The 26,124-nt window shown below is 42.9% G+C and overlaps 1 protein-coding gene across 3 annotated transcripts in view; it reads right to left on the bottom strand.

Moving 5' to 3' along the window:
• The window catches only part of ANO4 (anoctamin 4), a 415,292-nt gene that overhangs the window by 50,527 nt on the left and 338,641 nt on the right, over window positions 1–26,124 (bottom strand). For all 3 annotated transcript variants that reach the window (XM_020982322.2, XM_020982323.2, XM_078146765.1), the window contains 6 exons: window positions 24,147–24,268; window positions 20,632–20,766; window positions 16,060–16,156; window positions 8,590–8,650; window positions 4,530–4,612; window positions 2,494–2,634 (listed from right to left, as the gene is read on the bottom strand). In XM_020982322.2, coding sequence (XP_020837981.1) covers window positions 2,494–2,634; window positions 4,530–4,612; window positions 8,590–8,650; window positions 16,060–16,156; window positions 20,632–20,766; window positions 24,147–24,268 — 639 coding nt within the window. The remainder of the gene's footprint in view (window positions 1–2,493; window positions 2,635–4,529; window positions 4,613–8,589; window positions 8,651–16,059; window positions 16,157–20,631; window positions 20,767–24,146; window positions 24,269–26,124) is intronic.

Raw genomic sequence — 26,124 nt, 5'->3', positions numbered from 1 at the left:
AGTCCCCCCGAAGTTCTTTATTGAACCCTCTCTGAACTGCTCATATTAACTGATGAGTAACAGTAACCACAGTAACAAAATAATAGCTTATGTTTCCATAGCCCTTTCAAGTTTATAAAGTGCTTTTACTTACAGTATCTTATTTGATCTTAACTGGTCATCGGAGGTTGTCGTGATAAAATCTTATTTTAAGAAGTAAAGCATTTTTGGGGCATGTGGAATCAGTTTACCTTCTTCCCAGAGTGAGAGGAAAGCATTTGACTTTACTGCTCTAGATTTTCAACTCTGTTGTCTACACCAGAAGAGTCAGACGTAGGACCTAGTGATTTAGAGACCATCAGGTCCAACCCTCATCATTGACATCTGAGGAAACTGAAGCATCAGAGAGCCCACGGAATGCAGATTTTAGAGCCAGAAGGGACCCTGAGAGTCAGCTTGCTCAAACTACTTATTTTACTGTTGAGTAAACTGAGGCTCAGAAAAGTAAAATGACTTTCAGGGTCACAAAGGCAGTAGCATCCAGGGTGGGACTTGAACCCAGGTCCCTTGAATCCAGAGCCAACATTCTTTCCACTGTACCACACAGCCTCCCTTGCAATGTCCTCTACAGGCGGTCCTGTAGCTATCTCACCTTGCTGACCTCTAGTGAGGAGGGATCCACTATCTCACGAAGCAGTCCATTCTTCTTTGGACATTTAGAACAATGGTGCTAAAGGGGTTTCTTTTCCCGTCTGAGTGGACACCTGCCTCCTGAGAGCTTCTGCCCACGGTTCCTAGCTGTGTCCCCCGGGGGCGAGCAGAACCAGCACAATCCTCGTGTGGAGTCCTCTTCCAGCCGGATCGCTCGCCATGCCCCTGCCTTCATCTGGCCCTCAGGTCTTGGGCGATGGGCTTTCCTAGTGCTTGGCTTTTTACGCCCCTTGTCTCCCTACCCAATTCCAACATATATTTGACTTGGTTGACTGCCAGTCTCAGCTCAGTCCTGTTACCTGGGAACACTTTCCTGCGGCTGCTGCTCAGGCTTGGCTGGAGAAATGAGTGTGGCCTTGGGCGTGGGGAGCCCCTGAGCTTTGTGACGGTGCAAGCTCACAACTAGGGACAGGGTGTCCCAAAAGGCCTAGCGCAGTTCATGCTACTGAAAGTATTAAGTCATTACTACTTAATAATCTACAAGGGCCCCAATTATTAAGCACCCACTATAACGATGACAATGATAATAACAACAATGATAACACTGCACGAAGACTTTTGATGACTTTTAAACTCCCTGTGGGAGGCAGTGTGACAAACCTGGGATCAGAGCTCAGGAGCCTGGAGGGACACTGAAGCCGCCTAGTCTAGCCATCTTCATGTCAGAGATAAGAAACTGAGGCCCCAGAGAAGTTACAGAACACAAGCAGTAATGAGGAGCTAGCAAGCAGAGAGGTTGTGTGGTGGAGGAGGAGGGTCGCGCGATTTAAAAAAAGAAGATTCGGGTTTGAGTCCTGCCTCGCCCTGGTGGCTGCCTGGTGACACCGGCAGCTTCAGTTTCCTCACCTTGGACCAGATGCACCCTGAGCTCAGTGGTGCTGTTCAGGCATTTCAGTCGTGTCTGACTCCTTGTGGCCCCATTTGGGGTGTTCTTGGCAGAGATACTAGAGTGGTTTGCCACTTTCTTCTCTGGCTCATTTTACAGATGAGGAAACTGAGGCAAACAGGGTGAAGGGACTTGCCCAGGGTCACACAGCTAGTATCTGAGGATGGATCTGAACTCGGGTCTTCCTGACTCCACACCGAGAACTCTATCTGCAGCACCAACTAGCTGCTCTTTGAGAATCAATTCTGATCTTTAATTTATGATTACTACAATGAAGCCAGGAATCAAATCAAGTCTTCTGGCGGCAAACCCAGTGCTCATTTCACTACCAACATCTCTTATCCTTCCCCTCCTTTCCTCTCCTTTCTCTTTCCCTCTTTCCTTCCCCCCCCCCATTCCTCTCTCTTTTTTGGGGGGAGATAAGATTATTTTCATCACTAAGTTAGTCAGGAACTGAAGGGGAAGAGGAGGTGATAACGACTCCATGGGGGGAGGGGGAGGGAAGAGGGCTTAAATCTGTTTCATAAGTGTGTAGAACTCCCAGTATGGAAACTTCCTCTAGTGATGCAATGCAGCAGTTCCTGTAACTCCTAGTGAGGTCTCTACAGGTGCTGAGGTCTTTAAGTGATTTTTGCTCAAAGTACGTATAGAGAAAGAATTGATCTTGGAATTACAAGACCTGGATTCATGCTTTAGCTTAGGCACACACTAGCTGACCTTAGGCAAGTCACTTTCCTTCCTCTGAGCCTCAGTATCTCCATCTGTAAAATGGGACCAATACTAATTTTTTTTTCTCTCCACCTGCTTCTTGAGTTTAATATGAGGATTAAATGAGGTCAACTCTCTGAAAGCACTTTATACAAATAAAGCTGTTAGTTTCATTTAGAAAAAATAAGTGAAAAAAAAAGTCTTCAAACCATAAAAAATATTCCAGATGCAGAAACAACAAGTCTGCTGCATTTATCTGTAAAAGCTTGATAAGGTTCTGGTTTTCCTGAAATGGGGTTCATCCGCTCTTTCTTGGAGTATTTGGCTTCAAACTGGGGCCGTATTTCTTCCTAAGGAAGAGATGGACAATTTTTACAGACGGGGCAGTTGTACACAGGAAAAACAAATGAACAGAGGCAAAACAGATCACTCTTTTATGTTAGCATGCCGTTCAGGTGTTTTGGTAAAAGCTTCTCCACCCACCCAATAAACATGCCCGCAAGCAGGCCACCAGCCGATCAGACTGATACGGCAGGCCAGCCTGAAGAACGCTCGCCCCAGATCCACCGTTACTGAAAGCAAGGGATTCTGACGGAGGTCTTTAGAATCTCACAGGTGTTTCCATTATAAGCCATGAACTGAAAAGATTACTTTAAAGCTGTTCCCTAGTGACCTCAAAGAATGAACATATTTCTTTTCTCCTGTTAGGGAGTAACTCAAACATCACAATGAAGATGAAAATTCTCCATGTTGGAAAATGGAGAAATGCAGTTGTCAGCTAGTTTCAGTTGTTCTCTTTGTTATCTTATCTTGATAGTTAAAACTATGACAATTAAAATTTTTATCACAAGCAATTCACCCTTAGTCAACCGATTTTATATGTAACAATTGACTTTGAAACATATTAAAAACCTATCAAAACCAGCCACATTCGGGGCTTTTGAGCCCTCTAAAACAAACGGAGATATTTGATTTATCTAGCTGAAATAAGCCCAAATAGAAAAGGTCACAGAATAAAAAGTAATTATGGAATTAGGAAAAGAATGCTAAGACTGTGGGTTCTAGTTGATGGAGATTTGCTATAACGTTCATGTGTCTCTGAACAACGGAGGAGAGGAGCTGAGGCTGGGCTTTTTAACAAGGGGATATGTAATCCCGGGGGAGGAAGCTGTCAGGGTGGGCCCAGGCAGAAGCCAAGTGATGGGGAGGAAGGGACAGGTATGGGGCAGATGAACAAGAAAAAGAGTTAGTGCTTATATAATAGTGCACTAAGGTTTGCAATGTGCTTGACAAATATTATCTCATTTGATTCTCACAACCATCTTGGGTGTTATTATTATCCTCATTTACAAATGAGGAAAATGAGGCAAGGAGAGGTTAAGTGACTTGCCCAAGGTCATGCAGCTTGATGCAGGATTTGAACTCGGGTCTTCCTGACCCTAAACTGGATATGCAAACTGAAGAGCCATATGAAATTCCTGTGAGGTTTATGTGAATTGGTGAAAGAGCTAAAATGCAGAGACAGTTGTATCCCTAGTGTTTAGTGTAAAATTAACACAAGTCCTGGCACACAGTAAGTGCTTAATAAATGTTTACCTTTCCTCTCCAGTCAGTTTCTGGAATAGGTTTAGCTTCATTCCATTTATTTAAGGCAACCACAGTGGAGGATGGACATGGAAACCTAGAAGGTCCTCCTTTACCTCCCATATACACACAGACATACATACACTTCCAATTTTTTAGCTCTTCATGTTTCATCTTCCCTTATTAGAACGTGAGCTCCTACCAAATAGGAGCTGTCTTGTTTGCTTAGGTTTGTTTTCCCAGCCCTTGACACAGTGCTGAGCACATGGGAAACACTTAAATGTTTTGTCTGTCTGTCCATCCATCTATCCGTCCGTCCGTCCCAACTAGGAGGTAGGGAAAAGTACATTTCTGAGCAACTCTGAGTAAAAGGGCAGGGAGAAGACCTGTATCTGCGATTTCACTGGCATAGGGGGCTCCCAGGGAAGGAAACCCTCTCTACCAATGCAGGGCAGCACAGTGTCAGGAACTTGTTAGCTTAGAGATTTGCCTGGGGCAATGAGAGGTGGCAGGGACTTGCCCAGGGTCACCCAGCCTCGACCTTGCCCTTCCCAGCCTGAGTCAGGCTCTCTTTCTAGAGGATGCTATCCTGCTTCCACCGATGCAGCTGGAGCCACTAGGTCACTCTGGGGAAAGGCAGGGGGCATGTTTTCATACAAACCTCCTCTTCTTCCCAGTCGATCAAGTCCCAGTCATAAGCAATTACTGCTCGCCTTCTCTTCCAAAACTCCAGGAAAACTGTCGCTGGAATGGAGAGAGAAGGACAGATAAACAAAAGTAAAAAATGCAATGAAGGTGCCAAGGGGAGACGAATTGTACCCCTGAGAATGGAAGAGTATGGAGGAGAATAATGAAGGAGGGGACTGCAAAGGCACGCTGAGAGGAAATCAAGGATTAGAACTGCCCTGGGCAAGTCTGGGGACTCCTCCTCAGAGTCATATTTTTAAATGCATAAAATTAAATATATGGGATGGCAAAGGACACCGATTGTCTTATAATACAGTAATAATCAAATGTGTATGAATTTGAGTATGTATACATAGATAATTAAATAGATACTAGGCTATAATATGAAACATATAACTATATATACTTATATAATATATGCATACATATAAGTAATACAAATAATTTATATTTATGTGTCTCTATATAAACATGTATATATGTGTGTAAATATACACATACATGAAAATTGTATGTATGTGTGTGCTTTTGTAAAAAACCTGGACTCAGGTTATGAATCCCTGGAATAGGAAATCTTTGGCTATAATCACATAAGAAGTGAGAGTCTACAGTCAGTGGTGAACGGCTTAAACATGTGGCTACTTCTTTCTGCGCTAGAAAACCGGGGATGTCCGGGGACGCTGAGCGCCAGGCAGAGTGGCTCGTGGCTCCAGCTTTTTCAGGATATCTAACGTGAATTTAAAGTGGCTTTTCATCTTGACAGTGGATATTGTAAATTTATCTCCAAGGAGAAAAAAGACATTGAATTTTTTTTCCTTTGCCCATTACAAAACAAAAGAAAGAAAAGAAAAGGAGTGTGGAATTTAAAGGCGTGACTGCCCCTTCAGAAGGAGTTTTGCTGCTCTGTGTGTGGCCAGCGCCAGGGGCAGTCCTGTAAAGGAGAGAAACAGCCTCTTTGTTTTATTGTTCTGTTTTTCCTCTCATTTCTACTGGGAGGCCTGCCCTGAGTTTCACTGCAGACATTTCCAGGGAACAAGTGAAGACAATGCTGTTTCCTTGGAGGGATTTCCTGCTGAATGCCCCACGCTTAATGACCGTTTGCTCTAGGGCACCTGACTGTGACATCTGGCAAGTCTCTGAGCCTCAGTTTTCGAAACTTGTTAAAATGGGGACAGCACCGGGCTCAGTGTGGTATATTAGTGGACAGAGCACCAAAGCCGGAGAACCTGGGCTCACACCCTATCTGGAGGCCTCTGTGCAAATCTCATATTCACCTATAACGTGAGAGGAGTGGGCAGGACGGCCCCTCAGCCTCATTTCAGCTCAAAATATCAGATTCTCTGCAACAATGGCCTGTATATTAAGCACTTTGAGAACTTTTTAAAAGGTGCTATGTAAATTCAAACCATCGGCCCCGTCATCAGGCAGGGCAGGCATCGCAACACCTGCTGAGACAACTGAGAGCCCAAATCAGCCGACTTAGTGAAAGTCACATGACTCTTAAGGGAGGAGGCAGACATCATCCTACTCATCTAATCTCTCAGTGGTAAACATTTTACGCAATTAAAAACTCACTTTTCATAATCTCTTCAGGTTGATTCATATGTGACTATGAAAGTCATAATTAGCACACATATCCAGATACAAGAAAGGCAATGTGTTGGAATAAGGGGTTGGCCTTGGAGCCAGGAAGACTGGCGTTCCAACTATGGTCTGGAAACATCCTGGCTGTGCACTCCCAGTGCCCGAACCCATTCTCAGGGCAGAGTGAAGTGTAGAAAACTGCTGACCTGCATCAGTGGAGAGAGTTTTCACACTAGGAGTTCCCCACCCTGATTTAATCACAGGTCTAAAACCCTTACTCCATATCCCCCAAATTAAATCTGGAAGCAAAAATGAATTAAAATTAACTTTCAGAAATTGCAGTATAATAAGCATCTTCCTTCCTTCCTTCCTTCCTTCCTTCCTTCCTTCCTTCCTTCCTTCCTTCCTTCCTTCCTTCCTTCCTTCCTTCCTTCCTTCCTTCCTTCCTTCCTTCCTTCCATAATGAGACTCACATTAAAGCAATCATTATTACTTTTAGATCTGGACCTGAGATTTGATCAATGAGGTGAAAACCCATATAGATCAGCAATTTGTTTGTAACTTACAGTCTTAGGAATTGCCTCATTCCTAATATTAATAATGCTAATTTCTAATAATCGGGGCACTGAGAAGTTAAATAACTTATCCATGGTCACACAGCCAGCAACTGCTGGAAGCAAAACTTGAAGCCAGGGCTTTCTGACTCCTATGTTAACTCACTAACCATTGTGCCAAACTGCCTCTCATATACGCAATTATAATCTTGACATTTTGGTTAGATTTGATGAAGATTTCACCGAGTTTGTTTATTGCAGAGAATTTAGTTCTTGGCAACAAATGAAAGTAAGAGACCAGAAAAGCCCCGCCACAAAGCAAAGAGAAGCAAAGATCGGGCATAGATGATCCGCTTCCAGACTTGTCCCTGCCCACATCTAGCTCCCTAATGGCTCGCATTTTGTGCCTTCCCCTGCCACCCCATCCCAGGGAGAGAAGCCAGTGTGGATTCAGTAATTGCTGTCTCCTTTGCATGTTTCTGAACAAAACCCAGCGCTGAGGAAAAGCCTCAGTAACTCCAACTTGTGGACTCCCAGCCATCAATTTCACTTGGCAAGGTGCTAATCGTCACCTGAGGTAGCCCCCATCTTGGCTGGTCCATGCTGGCTAATGCAGCCACTGGGGATGTTTCAGAAAGTTCGTTTTAACTTGGTAAAAGAGCCTTGTGGGCCCCTGCAGGGCCAGCACAAAACATAACCTCGCAGAATCTGTGGAAAAGCATGAGAATTTGAACAAAGAGGAAACAAAGGCACAGACTTCCCTTGTCCAGGGGTCTTGTAAGGGCTGGCTGCAGAAAACCCCCAGGCCCAGCAAGAGCTGCAAGAACCTGCATTTAGCTTGCAAAGTCCTGTATCTTGTCCTTCTATCTGCCAGGAAGCAATGATTAAACACTTGCTGTATGCCAGGCACCAGGTGGCTCAGTGGTGAGAGAGGAGACGATCTTTGTAGAGAACTCTGCCAACCTTAAAATGCTGTATAAATGTTGTTATTATTACTGCAAAGTTTAAAATGCTACATAAATGTGTGCTGCCTGATTTCCTTCTAGAATGTCAGCTGAAGCAAATTAAAAGGGTCAGAATTTAGTTCTGGCCTTACCTTTACATTGAGAAGCAAGTTACTCCAATTTAGTTAAAACTCTTCTTATCAGCATTCAATGTCAGACTTTAAAAGGTACATATTCATTGAATTTCAGCAGCTAAGTGGCACAGAAGATACAACTCTGGGCCTGGAGTCCTGAGTTGAAATGTGGCCTCAGACACTTACTAGCTATGTGACCCTGGGCAAGTCACTTAACCATGTTTGCCTCAGTTTCTTCATCCATCAAATAAGCTGGAAAAGGAAATGGCAAAACACTCCAATGTCTTTGCCAAGAAAACCCCAAAGGGGTCACAGAGAGTTGACATGACTGAAAAATGACTGAATAACAACAAATAGGAGCCATTTAATAGGCATGTCAGATAATTCAGTGAACTGTTCAGCTGTTTCCATCATATCTGACTCTTCATGACTCCCTTTGGCAAAAGCAAAGATACTGGAGTGGTTTACCATTTCTCTCTCCAGTGGTTCCTATATACAAATCTAAATGTTGAGAGACCCAAAGATAACTAAGAGGTGGTCAATCCAATAAGATGCAGGTTCTTGAGGACAAGTCCTGTTTTTGTCTCTTCGTCCCCAGGGCTGAGCCACGCAGGCCCTTTTAAAAACATTTGTTGAATTGAATTGAATTACTTTCTAGGAGCTTATGATATATGTTAGGGAGACTGAAGGCAGGGACACAGATGGAGAAAATTCAGATTAGACTGGACAGTGGTGCTATGAGACTGGATCGGGGAGAACGGTATTATGTAATCTTTATGGAAGAAAGTATTGAAATGAGACACCTTCCCGCGACTTACCCCAGACGGCCATGAAAACAGCAAAAAAGACGGTAGCTCCATTGTCGAAAAGATGGGTTACCTGGGGACAACAGGAATCATGAACTAGGTTATTTATGAAGAATAAGTAATTCTGATACACAAGGTTTTTAAAAATTATTTTCTTTTCTGGTTTCTGTAAGAACCAAGGTCATAGCTCAGTGACTTCTTCAAGGGCCAAATTAGGAAAGGGGCACCAATAGCCATGAAGAGGTAAGGATAAGAAATGGTTGAAGTCCTTTGGAGGGAAGGAGATGTTGAATCAGGAGTCACTGGTACATTCTGGGAAGGTTAAGGATTCAGATGTTTCTCAGTAACTATGCTTCTCATTTTATAAGGATTTCATGTTTTAATAAGAGGAGGGACACCAGAATGTCTACTTCACATTTATGTTACGCAACCTCAACTGGGCCCTCGCTGCTGCCAGGCAATCCTACTCTACCTCCCCCATCAACTCCTTCTTCTGCTCTCCATGTGACTCTTCCAAACCTTCTCATCCCTCCTCAAACCTTCGATGATTCCCCCTGCCCCTACCCTTTCAGCTGAGAATTTTGCCTCAGATTTTACAGAAAAAATGGAGACTGTTTGCTGTGAGTTCCCTCATTTTTCCTCCTCCTCATCTCCTCTCATTCAGATGCCTTCACCAATATCTCCTCCTTCACCCCTGCCTTACCTGACGAGGTGGCCCACTCCTTACCACGGGTACCCCTCTACTCATTCAAGAGATCCCATTCCAAGAACAAGACCCTCCATCTCTCAGCTCCAGGCATTGTCTCTGGCTGTCCTCCATGCATGGAATGCTCTTCTTCCTCCACTCTCACTACTGACCTCCCTGGCTTCCTTTAAGTCCCAACTAAAATCTCACCTCTTACAGGAAGTCTTCCCCACCCTCTGTTAATTCTAGCGCTTTCCCTCTTTGGTTGTTTCATATATGAGCCATACATTAGCTTGTTTATACATATTGCTTGCATGTGATCTCCCCCGCTAGAATGTAAGCTCCCTGAGGGCAGGGGCAGTTTTCTGTTTCTTTTTCTATCCCTAGCACTTAGCACAGTGCCTGGCACATAGGAGGTACTTCATAAATGTTTGATTGATTGATTGAGGAGGATAAGTTAAAGTAACAAAGCATATGCAGCTGGTGGGTGAAAAAACAAAACCAAACCTGTGTGGGGTCAGGGATGGGAGGGGGAAGAGCCATATTAATTGGCTCCAGATATTTGCAGGGTTATCAGGTGGAAAGGGCCTGGCCTTGTTCTGCTTGGCGCTCACACACAAAACTAGGAGCGGTGGGAGGCAGTCATAGTGAGGTAGACGCGATTTGATGTCAGGGAAAACTCCAGGACAAATGCAACTGTCCAGAAATGGAATGGGCTTCCTCAAGAAGCTAGTCAGTCAGTCAACAAACATTTATTAAGCACCTCCTGCTACGTGTGGGGCCGGCAGCTAAGTGGCGCCACAGTGCATAGAGAGTCAGGCCTGGAGTCAGGAAGTCTCATCTTCATGAGTTCAAATCTGGTCCTAGACCTTTACTAGCTGTGTGATCCTGGGCAAGTCACTTCCCCCGTTTGCCTCAGTTTCCTCATCTGTAAAATGAGCTGGAGAAGGAAAGGGCAAACCACTCCAGTATCTTTGCCAAGAAAACCCCAAGTGGGGTCATGAAAAGAGACAACTGAAAATGACTCTGTAACAATATATGCCAAGCACTGTGCTGCGCACTGGGGATATAAAGAAAGGCAGAAGACGGGCCCTGCCCTCCAGGAGCTCAGGCTAGAATGGGGGAGACACCATGCAGAGAACTGTACAAGCAGTTAAATTACGTAAACGATAAGTTGGAAATAATTAATGGGGGAAGGCACTAGAATTAAGGGGGATGGTTCCTTTGTTGGAAGTCTTCAAGCAGATGGATGACCTCTTGCTGGGTGTGTGTTTTTCAGATTATGGGTGAGTGATGCAGGGGAAATAGCTGGACTTGAAGTCAGAGGGCCTGGGTTCAAATGATGGTCTGGCTACTCTGTGACCTTGGACAAGTCACTTTACTCTTCTGGGCCTTGGTTTCCTAGTCTGGAAAATGAGGGGGAAAAAAAAGAGATGATCTCTCAGCTCGCTCCCAGCTAGAAATCTGTGGTCCTATGAAAGCCACTGAGGTATCTTCTAATGCCAGAATTCTGAGATTCAAGGACACCATGTCTCATTAGGAAACAGTAGGGAAGTCAGGTGGTGAATGCCACGTACAGGGCAGTCCATGCCGGATGTTGGCTTGGTTTTCCTCAAGAAGCATGGGAGTCTTGAAGAATATTGTTCCCTCTTTCGTTGATTTCCCATATTTAGGCAGGATCCTGGAATCATGGAGCTCAAGGGATCTGAGATTTTAAAGTCAGCATGAGGCAGTAGAAAGGACCCTCAGCTTGGAGTCTGAGAACCTGGGTTTAAACCTCAGCTCATCATTTCTCTTTGGGCCTTGGCTCCCACATCTGCACAATGTGGATGGACCACGTGACCCCTGAGGTCCTTCCCAGCTCTAAGTCTGTGATGCTGTCCCACTCCAGCAGAACAGATTTAGAGCTGAAAGGGTCATGACTCCAGTGTCAAGACTTGGGTTCAGATTTTGGCTCTGTTACTACCTGAGTGACCTTGGGCACTTAGCCTTTCCAGGCCTTAATTTCTTAATATATAAAATGAGGCGGAGGTTGGATTAGATAGTATCTGAGGTCCTTCCCAGCTCAAACCTGTCATTCTAAAATCAAGACCAGAATTTTTTAACCTGAAGTCCATAGACTGCCCTCCTCCCCAGTCTGTAAGATTTGGTAGGGGAGCTGTGTGAACTTGAATGTGGAAAAATAACACTGTTTTGGTTTCCTTTTGAATTCTGTAACTTAATTTTATTCATTTAAGCACATTATTCTGAGAAGGGCTCCATGAGTTTAACCAGACTACCCAAGAGGACCTGAAACAAAAAGAGTTTGAGAATCCCTGACCCAAGGGGGTCTGACCCAAGGCCTGCACCTCTTGGTTGAGACTCAGGCACCTGCCCAGGGTCTCACAAATATCTCGTCATTGGCATTTTCGTGCCCATCCTGTTTCTGACACAGAATGGCCATTTCACTCTGGATTTACACTAAACTCCCAGAGTCCTACATAACTCCCTCTCAAGGGCAGAGCAGCTGCACTGCGTAGAAGGAGTCCCTTCTCTCAATAAAATCACAGGTCTGTGATAAAAACAGCAACAAGACCAACTTGTTCATAGTAAGAACTTTTTTTGTTAATCAGTCATTTTTAAGTTGTGTCCGACTCTTTGTGACCTCACTTGGGGTTTTCTTGGCAAAGATCCTGGCGTGGTTGGCCATTTCCTTCTCCAGCTCATTTTACAGATGAGGAAATTGAGGCAAACAGGGTTAAGTGACAAGGCCAGATTTGAACTCAAGTCTTCCTGATTCCAAGCTTGGCGCTCTATCCACTGCACCACCTAGCTACTGCAAGACCTTCCTTACTCCTATTATAATGTAAGTTCTTTGAGGGCAGGGATTGTAGTGGTTATAAATATCCATGGTGGGAGTAGCTGGATGGTACAGTGGATAGAGCACCAGCCCTGGAGTCAGGAAGACCTGAGTTCGAATCTGGCCACAGAAGCTTGACACTTATTAGCTGTGTGACCCAGGGCAAGTCACTTAGCCCTGATTGCCTTGGAAAAGAAAAGCTACCTATTCTATGTCATGGATATAAATATCTATTTCTATGTATAATATATTATATATATATATATATATATATTATTATATATAATATATATATATATATTATATAATATATATATCTATATATATCTATATCTTGAGTGCTTGGCACACAGTAAGCATTAAATGAGTATTTCAGTCATTCACACAAAGAATATTTTCAAATACTCCTTTAATATAAGTGCCTTCCCTCAGTTGATTATCTCCTCTTTCTCCCTTACGTATCTTATTGTCCCTCATTGTTTGAAGGCCGTCTCCCTGGAGCTTCTTAGGTCTGGAAGTGGGGATTTTGTTTTTTGTTTTGTCTTTTCTTTGTATTACCAGGGCTTCGCACCATGCCTGGTGCATAGGAGGCTCTGAACATATGCTTGGTAACTTAAATATGTTCCGTGTAAACAGAGGAGGCTTTGTTTCCTAAAGATCCCCGACTTCATACTTTCTTCACATTAAGAAAGCCGTGGCTGTTTCCCAAAGTGGGGCTGAGCTAGCTAAGCCACAGAAACCATCATTTTGACCCATATTAATCCCGCTGAATAACAGCTATATTTATCCTTTCCACATAACAGAGAGACAGCTGGGGATTTCTCTACCACTTGGATCACTTCTGTAGCGGCAAGGGCTTGAGGAGAAGTGAGATCTCTGCCAAGCCGAGGGTTTCTATCCTGTGTAAATCACAGCAGTGCCGATGCCAAGCTGGAATGAATGATGCTTCTTGGCAGAGGAGGGTGGTGCTTTTTTTTTTTAATGCTTCTATATAAAACATACATTATTACCCCTGTGAGAATAAGCCTTCTGCAAAGAGGTCGTTTCCTGCTCTGTGAAGGTGCGATTGATTTTAGCTTCTTCCACACGTTGGTGCCTTTTTCTCTGAGCAAAGGGAGAACAGCTTATTGACCATGGGAAGAGAGAGACAGCACTGAGGTCTGTGTACTCATCTGCAGTAGACACTGTGAGAGTGCATACAAGATGCAGGAATGAAAATGCATCTATTAGGCACTTACCGTGTTCCAAGCACTAAGCACTGGAGATACAGATGCAAAAAGTCTGCTTTCGATAAGAAAAGTCTGATTTTATGATTTTGGCCTGCCTTCTGTATGCTTTTGTTGTTTTGGGCACTAAGACTTCGTCAGATTTCCCACTTTGTAGGGAATCCCCAGGGTGGAAACTCCTTTCCCTGGTGCAGATTGGGAGCTCCTTTGTGATTTATTTATTTATTTAAATTAACTAATTAATTATTTGTAATACATTTATAATTTACAGTGAGTCTTAGAGAGTTGCCTTGGGGTGCTAAGACTTGTCCAAGGTCACACAGCTCTTTTGTGGGACTCATACCTCTGTATAATATGCATCAGAACCTTCAAGCAGCATATAGATCATCCCATTTAATCCTCACGATAACCCCAGTGAGGTGTTAGAGTTATTATGGTCACCATTTTACAGCTGGGAACACTGAGGCCGAGAGGGGCTAACTGAAATTAGGATCACGGTTTATGGCTGCTGTGGCTCCTCAGAGGCCGTCATGGTCAGAACACGTGTAGTGTTCTCTTCTGTATGCAGGAGGTGCTCTGAGAGAGCGTCAATGCTGGCAAAGCAGTTTACAGAAATCACCATGTCTGAGCATCACAGGAGTGCGCTGAAGTATGGGATGCCCCGTCAGTTCACAGGTGAGGAAACCGAGGCCCAGAGAGGAGAGGTTACTTCCTCAGGTGACAGAGGGAGTGAAGAGAAGACTCGAGATTTGCTGTGGATTGGAGCCCAGGCTTTCCCCGTCCGGAGTTCAGCAGGGCAGCCACAACATCACCTGGGGATGTTGACTAGAAGTGGCAGAAATCAGTCTGCACTTATGGTGGGCAGCTAGGGGGTGCCATAGTGCACAGAGCAATAGGCCTGAAGTCAGGAAGACCTGAGTTCAAATCCAGCCTCAGACATCTACTAGGTGGGTGGCCCTGGCCGAGTCACTTTACCTTGTTTGCCTTGGTTTCCTCACCTGTAAAATGAGCTGGAAAAGGAAATGGCAAACCACCCTAGGATCTTTGCCAGGAATACCCCAGAGGGGGTCCTGAAGAGTTGGACACAAAAACATACAATGTTGACTGGTAGACTGAATCAGTGATTGGTTTCAATTAGACACGGTCTTTAAAGGAACCACTCCAGTCTTTTCAATGACCATTTTTAGGATCATAGAACTAGAAGGGCCTCAAAGGTCATTTAATCCAGCTTCTTCATTTTACATATGGGGAAACGGAGGCCCAGAGAGTGGAAGTGACTCACAAAGAGGGTCACAGTATCAAAGTCTCAGAAGTGGAAGGGACCTCAGATGTTATCTATTCCAAGCTGATTATTTTACCGATGAGGAGGCTGAGGTACAGAAAGGTGAAGGGACTTACCAAGGTCACAAAGGTCATCAGCATCTGAGGTGGGATGGGAACCCAGACCCCTGACTCCAGAGGCAGTGCTCTCTCCACCTCACCATCTTGCCATTTCAATCTACCGTTCTTATGATGGGTTTTTTTTTTTCATTCTACTAAGCCCACATTCAAGACCAGATAAAGACAAACACCTATCTAGTTCTCACCTTGATAGGCATTCAGAAACAACAAATCAACACAGTCCTTTGGAGAAAACAGGGTTTGTTCTGTCATTTCCAAGACATTTCCTCTTAAAACTTTTATCACAGATATTCTCTTAGAGAACATCACTCAGACCTTCCCAGAGACTTTATCTTTTAATGTAAAAGCAACAGCAGAAGGGACTGACCTGAGATTTCTGAGCAAGAGCAGATTCAAAACCAACTCCTTACAGCTCAGAATCTGCCCCTTCAACTCACTCATGGTGTCGACAGAACTTTCCTGTCCTCATCCACCTGAAATGTTCTGGGCTCCCACTGGTATGCTCCCCTTCCTCTGTGGAATCGAGTTTTCTTTATACATTTCACCTCTCTGTACATTTGCCAAAGTGAGCATGCTTTCTTTTGTTCTATTCCGAGCACCCTGAGTGCTCAGATTTACTCTCAAAGGCAGCTAGGTGGCATATAGTGCTGGACCTAGGGTCAGGGAGACTCAAGTTCAAATCCCGCTGGAGACATTTAATGGCTTAGCCTCAGTTTCCTCATCTGTAAAATAGGGATGGTAGTGCTGCTGTGAGAGTCAAATGAGATTTTATATCTCTATATAACTCATCTTTATCACATGTAATATATACCTATTATATGTTATATTTACATTAGATATAATAGATATACACATAACAAATATGTATTTATCATATATAATACATACATATATACACAGTGGGCCTTATTTCTCATCTGTTAAATGAGGGGTGGGCTCTGAGGACCCTTCTTGCTCTAAATCTATGATTTTATGAGCTTGCCCTTTCTCTTTCTATTCTCCCTCCTTCCCTCCTTTCCTTCCTTCCTTCCTTCCTTCCTTCCTTCCTTCCTTCCTTCCTTCCTTCCTTCCTTCCTTCCTTCCTTCCTTCCTTCCTTCCTTCCTTCCTTCCTTCCTTCCTTCCTTCCTTCCTTCCTTCCTTCCTTCCTTCCTTCTTCTCCTTCCTTCCTTCCTTCCTTCCTTCCTTCCTTCCTTCCTTCCCCAGGCAAGCAGACAAATAGAGGAAAACACTATAGAGTAGTTAAGCCCTTCCACTTTGCTTGAGAGGAAAGTATAGCTCAGCCACATGAAGAAAACATAACCTAGAGAAAACATGCAAAATTGGGATTTACCTTGGCATAAACACAGCTGTCTGACAGCCTCATGAAAGGACAATATTTATCACACACAGGACACATGATGATATCGGTAGCTTGGCAGACTTCTTTACTGGAAAAGAAAACAGACAAGGGCTGCTAGTTTCTCATACAAGTGTAGTTTTGTTCCAATTTGTCCAGGATATTCTATTGATAAACACTATCTGGTCGATTCAATTTCTGCTTTCACAAGCTTTGCAACCTTTTCTGCTGAGCAGAGACTAAAAATTGTGATGCCTGCACATTTTAATAATGTCATAAACCACCTTATTTATGATTGTGTCTGCTCAGTTTTACATATTAATAAGCTAACATCAGAAAAATATATGAACCAATATACTTAGAGTTACGCACAAAATTACCCAAATTTGATCATAAAAACTCTGCACGGTTGAAACAATTCTCTCTCTCTCTCTCTCTCTCTCTCTCTCTCTCTCTCTCTCTCTCTCTCTCCTCTCTCTCTCCTCCTTCCCTTTCTCTGTGTGTCTCCGCATTTGATTAGCAGTAGAATCCATTTTCAATTAATGATGACTGAAGAAAAACAATTTGGATTTTGGATTTTGGCTTAAATAAATAAATAAGCAAGCAAATGAATGAATGAATAAATAAATAAATAAAAGGTGCTATCTTATTCATCTAATCCTCCTGGGAGTATTTTTAAAGCACAGGATGTACTCAAGGCGCCACTACTCTAGGCTTTGGAGATGCAAAAAAAAAAAAAAAAAGGAAAAAACGGTCGACCTCACAGAGCTTACATTCTAATAGGGCACAGAATAAAATAAAAGGATTTGTTTTGTAAATCTTGGACTCAGTCAAAAAGCCGCACTCAAGGATGTAGAAGAACCCTTCTATTAAGGGGATTTGTTCTGTGAAGTTTGGATTCAGTAAAAGGGTGGTACTTGAAGACCTAGAGGGCCACATGTGGCCTCGAGGCTGCAGGTCATTGTATAGGGGATAAGCAGACATACACAAGGTTTTGCTGATCCAGACCTTTGGTATGCATGCAGGAGTAGGGACTGAGTCTATGCTTGCATCGGTATAGGGAATCTCAGGTTGAGGAAACTCTCTATACCAATGCACCTCAATAAAACATTTTCTTAAAAATCAGAGAAGAAAATAAAAAAAAGTGCAGAAGGAGAGATGAACAAATAGAGCAAATTTATTACTCAGTTAGATTTTCAGCATGCCAAGTCCCAAAAGTCTGAGTGAGGTTTGAAACCACTGCAGCTTCCGAATGCACTCAGACTTTTGGGATACCCAGTGTAGCTCTGTCTAGGGTTGAGACTGGACCTGTATATATATCTATATATATCTACATATATAGATATATAGATATATAGATATGTCTATATATCTATATATCTATATATATGTATGTGTGTGTGTATGTTTTATCTGTCTGTCTGTCTGTCTGTCTGTCTGTCTATCTATCTATCTATCTATATCTACTCTATCTATCTATCTATCTATCTATCTATCTATCTATCTATCTATCTATCTATCTATCTATCTATCTATCTATCTATCTATTGTAAAGGGAACTCCTGGATGAGGAAACTCCCTCTCCCCCTGGAGGTTTGCATCTTCCCTGCTACTTAAAATCTTAGAGCTGTACAGAGGACTGAAAGGTTGGGGATTTGCTTAGGCCCACATAGCCACTCTGTGTCACACGTGGGACTGGAACTCAGGCCTTCCTGGCTTCCAGGCTTGCTGGGGTCACACACAGAGAGGAACAAGAAGGAGGCACCAAACCGCACAGGAGGACCCTGCCGACTGTGAGCTGGCTTAGAAAGCCACGTAGTAACGTCACCTGTGTTCTAGTGTGCTCTGAGTTAGTTTAATATTTTCTGGCAGCATTTAGGAGTGCTGTGGGCAGGGGATGCTTTGTCTTAGCCTCTTTTCACTATGTCACCTGCCTCCTTTCATATGTATATGTACATCTATATGTGTATGTGGACATGCGTGTGTATGAGTATAGGCACATGTATGTGCGCGATGTTATAGCCAATTATTATACGTGTATGTTTATACATGCTCATACATGTATGTATATGTGTATTTAAATATATACACATGTGAGTAATGCATACATATGTGGCTAGAGAGCTGGTCTGAAAGCCAGAAAGATTTGAGTCCAGTTTCCAACTCTGAGAGGGCTGTGTGTCTATGAATATCACATACACACATGTATAGAGACATATGTGTACATTCACACAAGGCATACATGCACACGTATATGTGTGTATATACATCTACTACATGCTTATTGTGCAGCTATGCCTCACTTAAATTTCATATATATGGGTATAGATACATATGTACACACATATATGAATAACCTGAAATAAACATTTAGAAAGGGCCTGCTATGTGCCAGACACTATGTTAAATGCTTTGCCAATATTATCACATTTGATCCTTACAACAACTCTTCGAGGTGGGTACTGCTACCATCCCCATTTTACAGCTGAGGAAATAGAGGCAGACAGAGGTTAAGTGACTTGTCCAGGGTCACACAGCCAGGAAGGGTCTGGGGCCGTATTTGAACTCAGGTCTTACCAGCTCCAGGCCCAGAGCTCTAGGCACTGTGGTGCCACCAGCTTCCTTTATATATCACATACACAGTACAATCTGAAGAGGGAGAGAGCACTTAATAACTAGAGGAATCAGGAAAGACTTCTCATGGGAGGTGGTTTACTAACTGAGGCTTAAACTAATTCTAGGAGGCGGAGATGAGGAGGGAGTGCATTCCAGTTTGAGTAACAGATAGTCTATGCAAAGGCATGGAGACTGGATGTGGAGAGTGGCCCACTGCCAGCAGCTGATTTGTGCCACCAGGCCGGTGGAGTGTCTACAGGGGAATAATGTGCAATAGCCTTGGAAGGGTTAACTGGATCCAGACGGAGAAGGTCTGAGAGGCAACCAAGTGGTGACATGGATGGAACATTGGAAGCTGGAGTCAGGAAGACTAGAGAGTCACTTGTACCCAACACACGGACGAGCTGCGTGACTCTGGGCAAGCCCCTTCATCTCAGCCTCAGTTTCTGTGTCTATAAAATGGAGACAATAATAGCACCGGACTCACAGGATTGTTTTACAAACCAAATAAAAGAACATGTGTAGAGTGCTTTGCCAAACCTTAAAGTGCAATGAAAATGTTAGCCGTTGTTACTGTTTTTGTTGTTTAAATGTCAAGCTGATTTGAAAGACTCGGGAACTGATCAATGCAATGACCTTCCACAATTCCAAAGGATTCCTGTCTCCCTCTGGGTAGAGAAGTGAAGGATTTAGAAAACAGATAGAAGCTCCCCTCCCTCTCTGTGTTCCTCTCTCCCTTCCCTCTTTCTTTCTCTCCTTCCTTCCTTCCTTCTCATTTTTTATTTTCTTCTTTTTTCAACATGGCTAATGTGGGAATTTGTTTTGCATGACTCTGTGCATTTGTAACAGTGTGTGTTTTTCTTGCCTTCTTAATGGGTGGGTGAAGGGAAGGAGAGAATCCAGGACTAAAAATAAAACTGAATTTAAAAAGCTGGATTTGTGTTTTTCCCTGAAGGTCCTTGGGTAGGCAGTGCCCCGCCCTAGCAACAGAGTCAGGACAATAATTTCAGCAGCTGGGTGATAATGGATTGGAGAAAGTAAAGACTGGAGACCTGTTGGTGAACAAATGATTCTCGCTTTTCCAAGGCATATTCATTTTTTAAGGCTGACACCAAAAGTTGAGCTTGGGGACTATATCGCTTTTGTCTTTATATCTCTTGAACCTGGTATAACACCTTGCACAGAGTAGGGGCTTAATAAGTGTTTGTTGCATTGAACTGGATTTCTGGAATTATTTTTTAACTCTTTCCTGATGACAGGAAAGAGTTAAATTCCCTTCAAACCCCCAAACTCCTCTCGTTTGGAAAGAGTTATTTCTCTTTGGAATAGGAGTAAAAGTCTTTTTGTAAAAATGGGCGGCGTAATAATAATAAGAAAAAAATAATAATAAAATGATAATGATGATGATAACTAACATTTATGTAACACCTTAAGGTTTGCAAAGCATTTTATAAATATTATCTCATTTTTATTATGAAAGGATTTAATTGCTGCCTCATAGAAAAGTCAAACCTCTCTATTTTAAACACACTGGGTAATTATTTTGTGAGTTGTTAAAGCTACAAATATTTCCAGGATCTGCTGTTTTACCTGGGAGACAATGTCCTTCATGGACATTGATTATAATTCTTTTGTGATAGCGTTAATGTTCTTGGATAACTTCTGGAACTGAAAAACAGCCTGTGGCCAGCCTGGGGATGAATGGCTCTGCTTTTGGCTAGTCTAGTCTTGAGGGACCAGATGTCTTCAATTACTGGGGCCAAGCTTGAAGACTTTCTAGAGGGTAGAACCAAGCTGCTGGACCTGGAGCTCTAGGAAGATGGACTTGTGTTTAACACAGTGTGACCCCCCAGGGCATTATGGGGCATTAGAGGAAGAAAGCCACAAATACCCAATCTCTAAACATGAAAGAGAAAAGCTGATGGGCTGCTCCCAGCTCTCCCTTCTTACCTGACTTGGCAGTGGTCCAGAGTGGTAACTCCATACAAAAAGACAAAGAGTCCAATGAAGGCAGCTGGGAAGAGCATTCCTGTGTACCAGCCCAACCAGGCAAAGTAGAGACCGATCTTCTCGCCAAAATACCGCCTGTGTAAAACACAACCACCTGCAATGTGAGGCTCATGGGTCAGTTTCCTGCAGAACTGTTTAAAAAAGCAGAATTGTGGGATTCTGTAAAACTTGAGGGCTTGGAGGGACCTCAGGGGTCATGTAGGATGACCCCCTCATTTTACAGATGAGGAAACTGAGGCTGAGGGTAGGAAAGTGACTTGCCAAGATCACAAAGGCATTAAATGTGATAATATATGTGAAACAGTCCTCATGGTTCTCAGGCAGCTTACTGAGGGCTATGTACATTACTGATTTAGACTCAAGGGGACAAGAAAGCAGGGGGATGATAGAGAGGAGGGCAGATTGGGAAAGGGGGTAATCAGAAGCAAATAATTCTGAGCAGGGACAGGGTCAAAAGAAAGACTAGAATAAATGGGGGGGAGGATAGGATTAAGGGAAATACAGTTAGTAGTTCACAACATGTCTACTATGGAAGTGTTTTGCATAACTGCACATGTATAATCTATATTGAGTTGCTTGCCTTTTCAATGAGGGTGGGTGGGGAGGGAGAGAGAAAATTTGGAACCCAAAGTTTAAAAAACACATGTTTAAAAAAATGTTTTCACATGCAACTGGGAATAAGAAATACAGGAAATGGGGTACAGAAATCTATCCTGCCCTACAGGAAAATAGAAGGGGAAGGGGATAAGAGAAGCGGGGGGGAGAGATAGAAGAGAGGGCAGACTAGGGGAAGGGATATTTAGAATGCATGCCATCTTGGGGTGGGGGGAGGGGCAAGATGGGGTGAAAATTTGGAACTCAAAATCTTGTGGAAGTAAATGTTGAAAACTAAAAATAAATAAATTTATAAAAAAATTAAAAAAATTCAATCTTGTGTTATTTTTGGTTCCAAATTCTCTCACTGTCTCTTCTCTCCCCCTGCTCTGCCCACTGACTCATTTCTGAAGGTGGAGTCAAGGCATTAGAGGGTTGGCACCTGACTCAATGACACCCATTAATGATATGACATCTGATCCCCAACACTCTGGACCATTTTGAGATTTGCTACTTTAAAAGCATTATCAATGTTTATGATGACTCCTAATTATTCACATTTTTAGTGTTTTGCTGTCTGAGTGTTCAGCAATATGAGACAAAGTTTGCTGAGCTGCAATGGAAAAAATACACTGTTATATCTTTCCCTATTCAAATTCACAGGGTCCCTGATTTAGAATGAGAAGGGACTTTTGAGGTCATTGAAGGAGGAAACTAAAGCAAACAGAGATGAAGTGGATTGCTCAGGATCACAAAGGTAGTAAGTATCTGAGGTGGGATTTGAACCAGGTCTTCTAGCCTCTACCTCTAGTCTTCTATCATTATATACCACGCCACCTACTCATTCTTCTTCCTCTCTGATATGGACAATCATTCGTCTCTGTAGGACCTTTCACAACATAGTCCCCAGTAAAGCTGCCTGATTTCCTTAGTTTTTTTTTTTTGCACTGATATTATGCATTGTCTTAGGATAGTAGATTTAGAGCTGGAGGGGGCCCTGGTGGCCTACTTGGTCCAATTTGTGCTTTAAGCCATTCCCTTGATGGCATCCCCAACATGAGGGTTTTTTGTGTGTGTGTGTGTGTGTGTGTGTGTGTGTGTGTGTGTGTGTGTGTGTGTGTGTGTGAGAGAGAGAGCGAGAGAGAGAGAGAGAGAGAGAGAGAGAGAGAGAGAGAGAGAGAGAGAGAGAGAGAGAGAGAGAGAGAGATTAGAACCCATGTCCTCTGACTTTCAGAGCCAGAACATTTTCCTTTTTTGGCATCATGCTGACCTCCAAGGTCCCTTCTAGCTGAGATTCTATATATGTATTGAAGGCTAGGACCATTTCCTTGATTTTTTTTCTTCCTCATATTTCACTGCTGTGCACACACTTGATACACACTTGTTGGCGGACTTTAAAAATCCAAATTGAAACCATGATTGTGGACCCATATTTTTCTGCCTTTGGCAGTTTTCTCTAACATCACTCAGTATAATGTCATCCTACCAGGACAAAGGCTGGGGAGGATTTAGTATTAGTGCCTCTGCTCTCTTAAATCCTGCTTTATAATACCCATGTCGAGTTGACCTGAAACTGCATGGATTTGTCTGATGCAAAGGATATTGATTCAAAGAGGAGGGATTTCATCTTAGCAAACATTTCCCATCTATATAGATCCTCAGAAGACTCATTTCCCACTTGCACAAAGAAGAGGCTTAGAACACATCAATCCCTTTTGATCACCATGAGTCAACAGTTTCAATAGTAACAAGCACCCGGGTACTATCAGTGACTCCCCAGGGAAATGAAAATGCAAATGGAGCTGCATTCCCTACCTGGTTCACTTTTACTTCCACAGTAAACTCAGAACTAATTCAGCAGCTTTAAGAAACGATCCTTGGCTCTTTCCATAAGAAATCCTGAAAATTGGGCTAGTTGGTACTTAAGGCTAGGAATTAGTTTCCAGATAAAATAACAGAGAATGTGTCTGTGGTTTCATTGGCATAGGGAACTCCCAGGAAAGGAAACTCTCTCCAGTAATAAAGATTAGCACCTACTTTACCATTTACAGTTTTAGAGAGTTATGAGTATCTTGCCCAGTCTTAAGAATCTAAACTTGCTTACATGCAGACCAGGACAGCCATAAAACTGAATTGACAGCCTTCTGTGAATAAAATGACCAGTTTACCGTGGGCTTCCAAAGCCTGTGGATTGCATAGTAGTATTCTGAAAGGCAACTGTGGTGAGAAAACATACTATCTATGCCATCAGGGATAAATCAGTTAATTTCTCAGTGCTCCTGGGAGACTGTCTAAGATCTATATCACTGAGTGGAGTTTCCACACCAGAATTTCCTTTTCTCAGTGAAATCACAGGTCTAGACAGAACACACATGAATGCAACTATTCCTCTGTGGACAACAGAGATAAGATTAAAAGATTACTGTTATATCAGGGCCTTCTAGGATCCATCTTTGGTATTGCACTATCTTGTCAATTAAGGAAATAGTGCTGAAAGCATGAAGTAGGAAATTCTGATCCCCTTGCCCCTGATGGAGAATGATATGAGACCCCAAAAGGAGTACATATTTCTGCACTATGGGACTGCATTAGTTCTGCTCATAGCCCTTCATTAGCAAACAAACACTGTCCTCCACACAAGAGCCCCTTCAGTAAGAAGGTAGACAATGGGAAAAGAAGCATCCCTTCTGCCATGATGAATCATCTCTCTTTAGCTGAGGTCAACTGGGTCAATTCAACATCTGGGAATCTCAGCTACCTTTTTTCTTATACAAATGGCTACTTCTACCCGCTGTTGCTCTCTTACCATTGGATCTTGGACTATGGATGGCATTTGTGGTCATAAGCAGGTCAGAACTTACCGTATGAGATCCAAGGGCTGGTATTTATACCACACGCCCCAGGAGGCCCAGCACTCATATAGCAAGTGCCTGTGGTTTTCTGCTCCATGAGTCCTAATGGAATTTTTACTTCTGTAACTTCCCTGGGATTGCAAAAAAAAAAAAAAAAGAAAGAAAGAAAAAGAAAAAAAGAAAGACTGTCAATGCTATTACTGACAAGGACACCAAGTAATATCACTTAACAACATTTCCGTCTGACATCAGGTTATAAATATAAGAGCTGCGAGAGTGTAACATCAAAAAACTAATTCCATTCAACAAACATGTATTATGTACCCACTATGTGCTGGGATTGGGGATACAAAGACAAAGCTCAAAGCAGTCCCTGCCTTCAAGGAGCTTACATTGTACTGGGGGCATGGGATATATACTCAGATAAATGCCAAATGTTGGGAATATAAAGAAGAATGTTTACTCCCTAACCAAAAGTGTTGCTTACAACACTGGATCATTAAGCTACTTGTCCAAGCTAGAATATGTTAGAGGCAGTATTAGAACCCAAGTCTTCCTGACTCCTACTTACTTTGGTATACACTAATATACTCTGATGAAGTATACATGAAGTTAAATAATGTAATATGAAGAGGTATAGAGTAACAGAACTGCATGTCTCTGAATCACTTTCTTTTGTTTTGAAAATACCTTATCTGTAAGTTCAGGGCCTACTTTAGCAATATTTCTGTGGTAGATTTGAATAAACTGCTTTTTTCAATATTCCATTTGGCTTCCATGTTCAAGAGCCAGCCACAGTTTATGTAGCCTCTGTAGGAGAGCCTTTTGGAAACAGGGATTATACTTCTTTTGTATGAAAACAGCTGATCAGTCAGGTGCAGCACAGATATAACGTATACCTAAATAGAATGTAACAACGATCATTTTTATCCTAGTCCTGGATTAAAACTGGACTGTGCCATGTTATTTAAAGCTAGCTTAAAACGTCAATATAGATTTGGGGACACTGTATGTAAAGAAGGCACGAGAGTGCCATTGGCATCAGATCCTCACTCTGACAAATATTGGGCAGGTCCTTTAAACTTTCAGTCTCCCAGATGCTCTAATATTATAGGATACAGATGAGTTGCTGATCTGTATTTGGTAGAGGAAGTCCCTCAACTGGAGGTTCCCTATTATTGAAGGAATCATAGGTTTTCTAGTCATCCCTGCAAAAATGTTACAATAAACCAAAGATCCTGATTTCTATCAGCCATGCATAAAAATGAGTCTTAGTATTTTATGATCATGCTATGTATGTGTAAAAAAGGTTTGTTGTTGTTTTTTTTGGTAGGGGGAGCCAAACCTGTGATTTTATTGGTGTAGTTGTATTCTTGATGCAGAACTCACTCTACCAATGTTGAGCAGTACCTTCTCTATTACACAGAATCTTAGAAAGTTTCCAGGGGCATTCAGGGGTTACGTGTCCTAGGGTCACACACTCAGACTACGTGGAAGGTAGAACTTGAATCTAGATCTTCCTGACTCCAAAGCCTGCTCTCCATCTACATAACAGGCTGTCTCTACAATACTCTGATGGTGGTGGGGGACTGGACAATGAGGCCCAAGTCATGGGAGGGAGTGTGTGTGTGTGGAGAGCCTGCTTCTGGAAGGTCATGATGGAATGGGGTGAGGAAGGCAGGCAGCTCTCTATGTCAAGGCATGCATAGACTTTCTCAGATAGCTCCTTATCCATTTACTGTGTGCTGAAGAAAGGACTTCTAATCAGCTACTGGTTCAGAACTGAGAAAAGGCACTCAGTGGCTAAGTAAGTGTTTCTTTTTTTTCCCCCTGGAGGTGATGGGGGCAAGGACTGTTGTAAGCCTTCATGTGGGAAGACCTGCTTTCTCCACAGGCTCACAGGTGGTCGTGAAAACATGGCACCTCTGTTCTTTGCCTCCTTCTGATTTTTCTTTCCTGCTTTTAGGTGAAGGAATATTGGAGACGT

The sequence above is a fragment of the Phascolarctos cinereus genome, unplaced genomic scaffold, assembly GCF_003287225.1.
Source record: "Phascolarctos cinereus isolate Bilbo 61053 unplaced genomic scaffold, phaCin_HiC Scaffold_1;HRSCAF=81, whole genome shotgun sequence".
NCBI classification, from domain to species: domain Eukaryota; kingdom Metazoa; phylum Chordata; class Mammalia; order Diprotodontia; family Phascolarctidae; genus Phascolarctos; species Phascolarctos cinereus.
The sequence above is the reverse complement of the archived record's forward strand: the minus strand, read 5'-3'. Positions and strand labels throughout refer to the sequence as shown.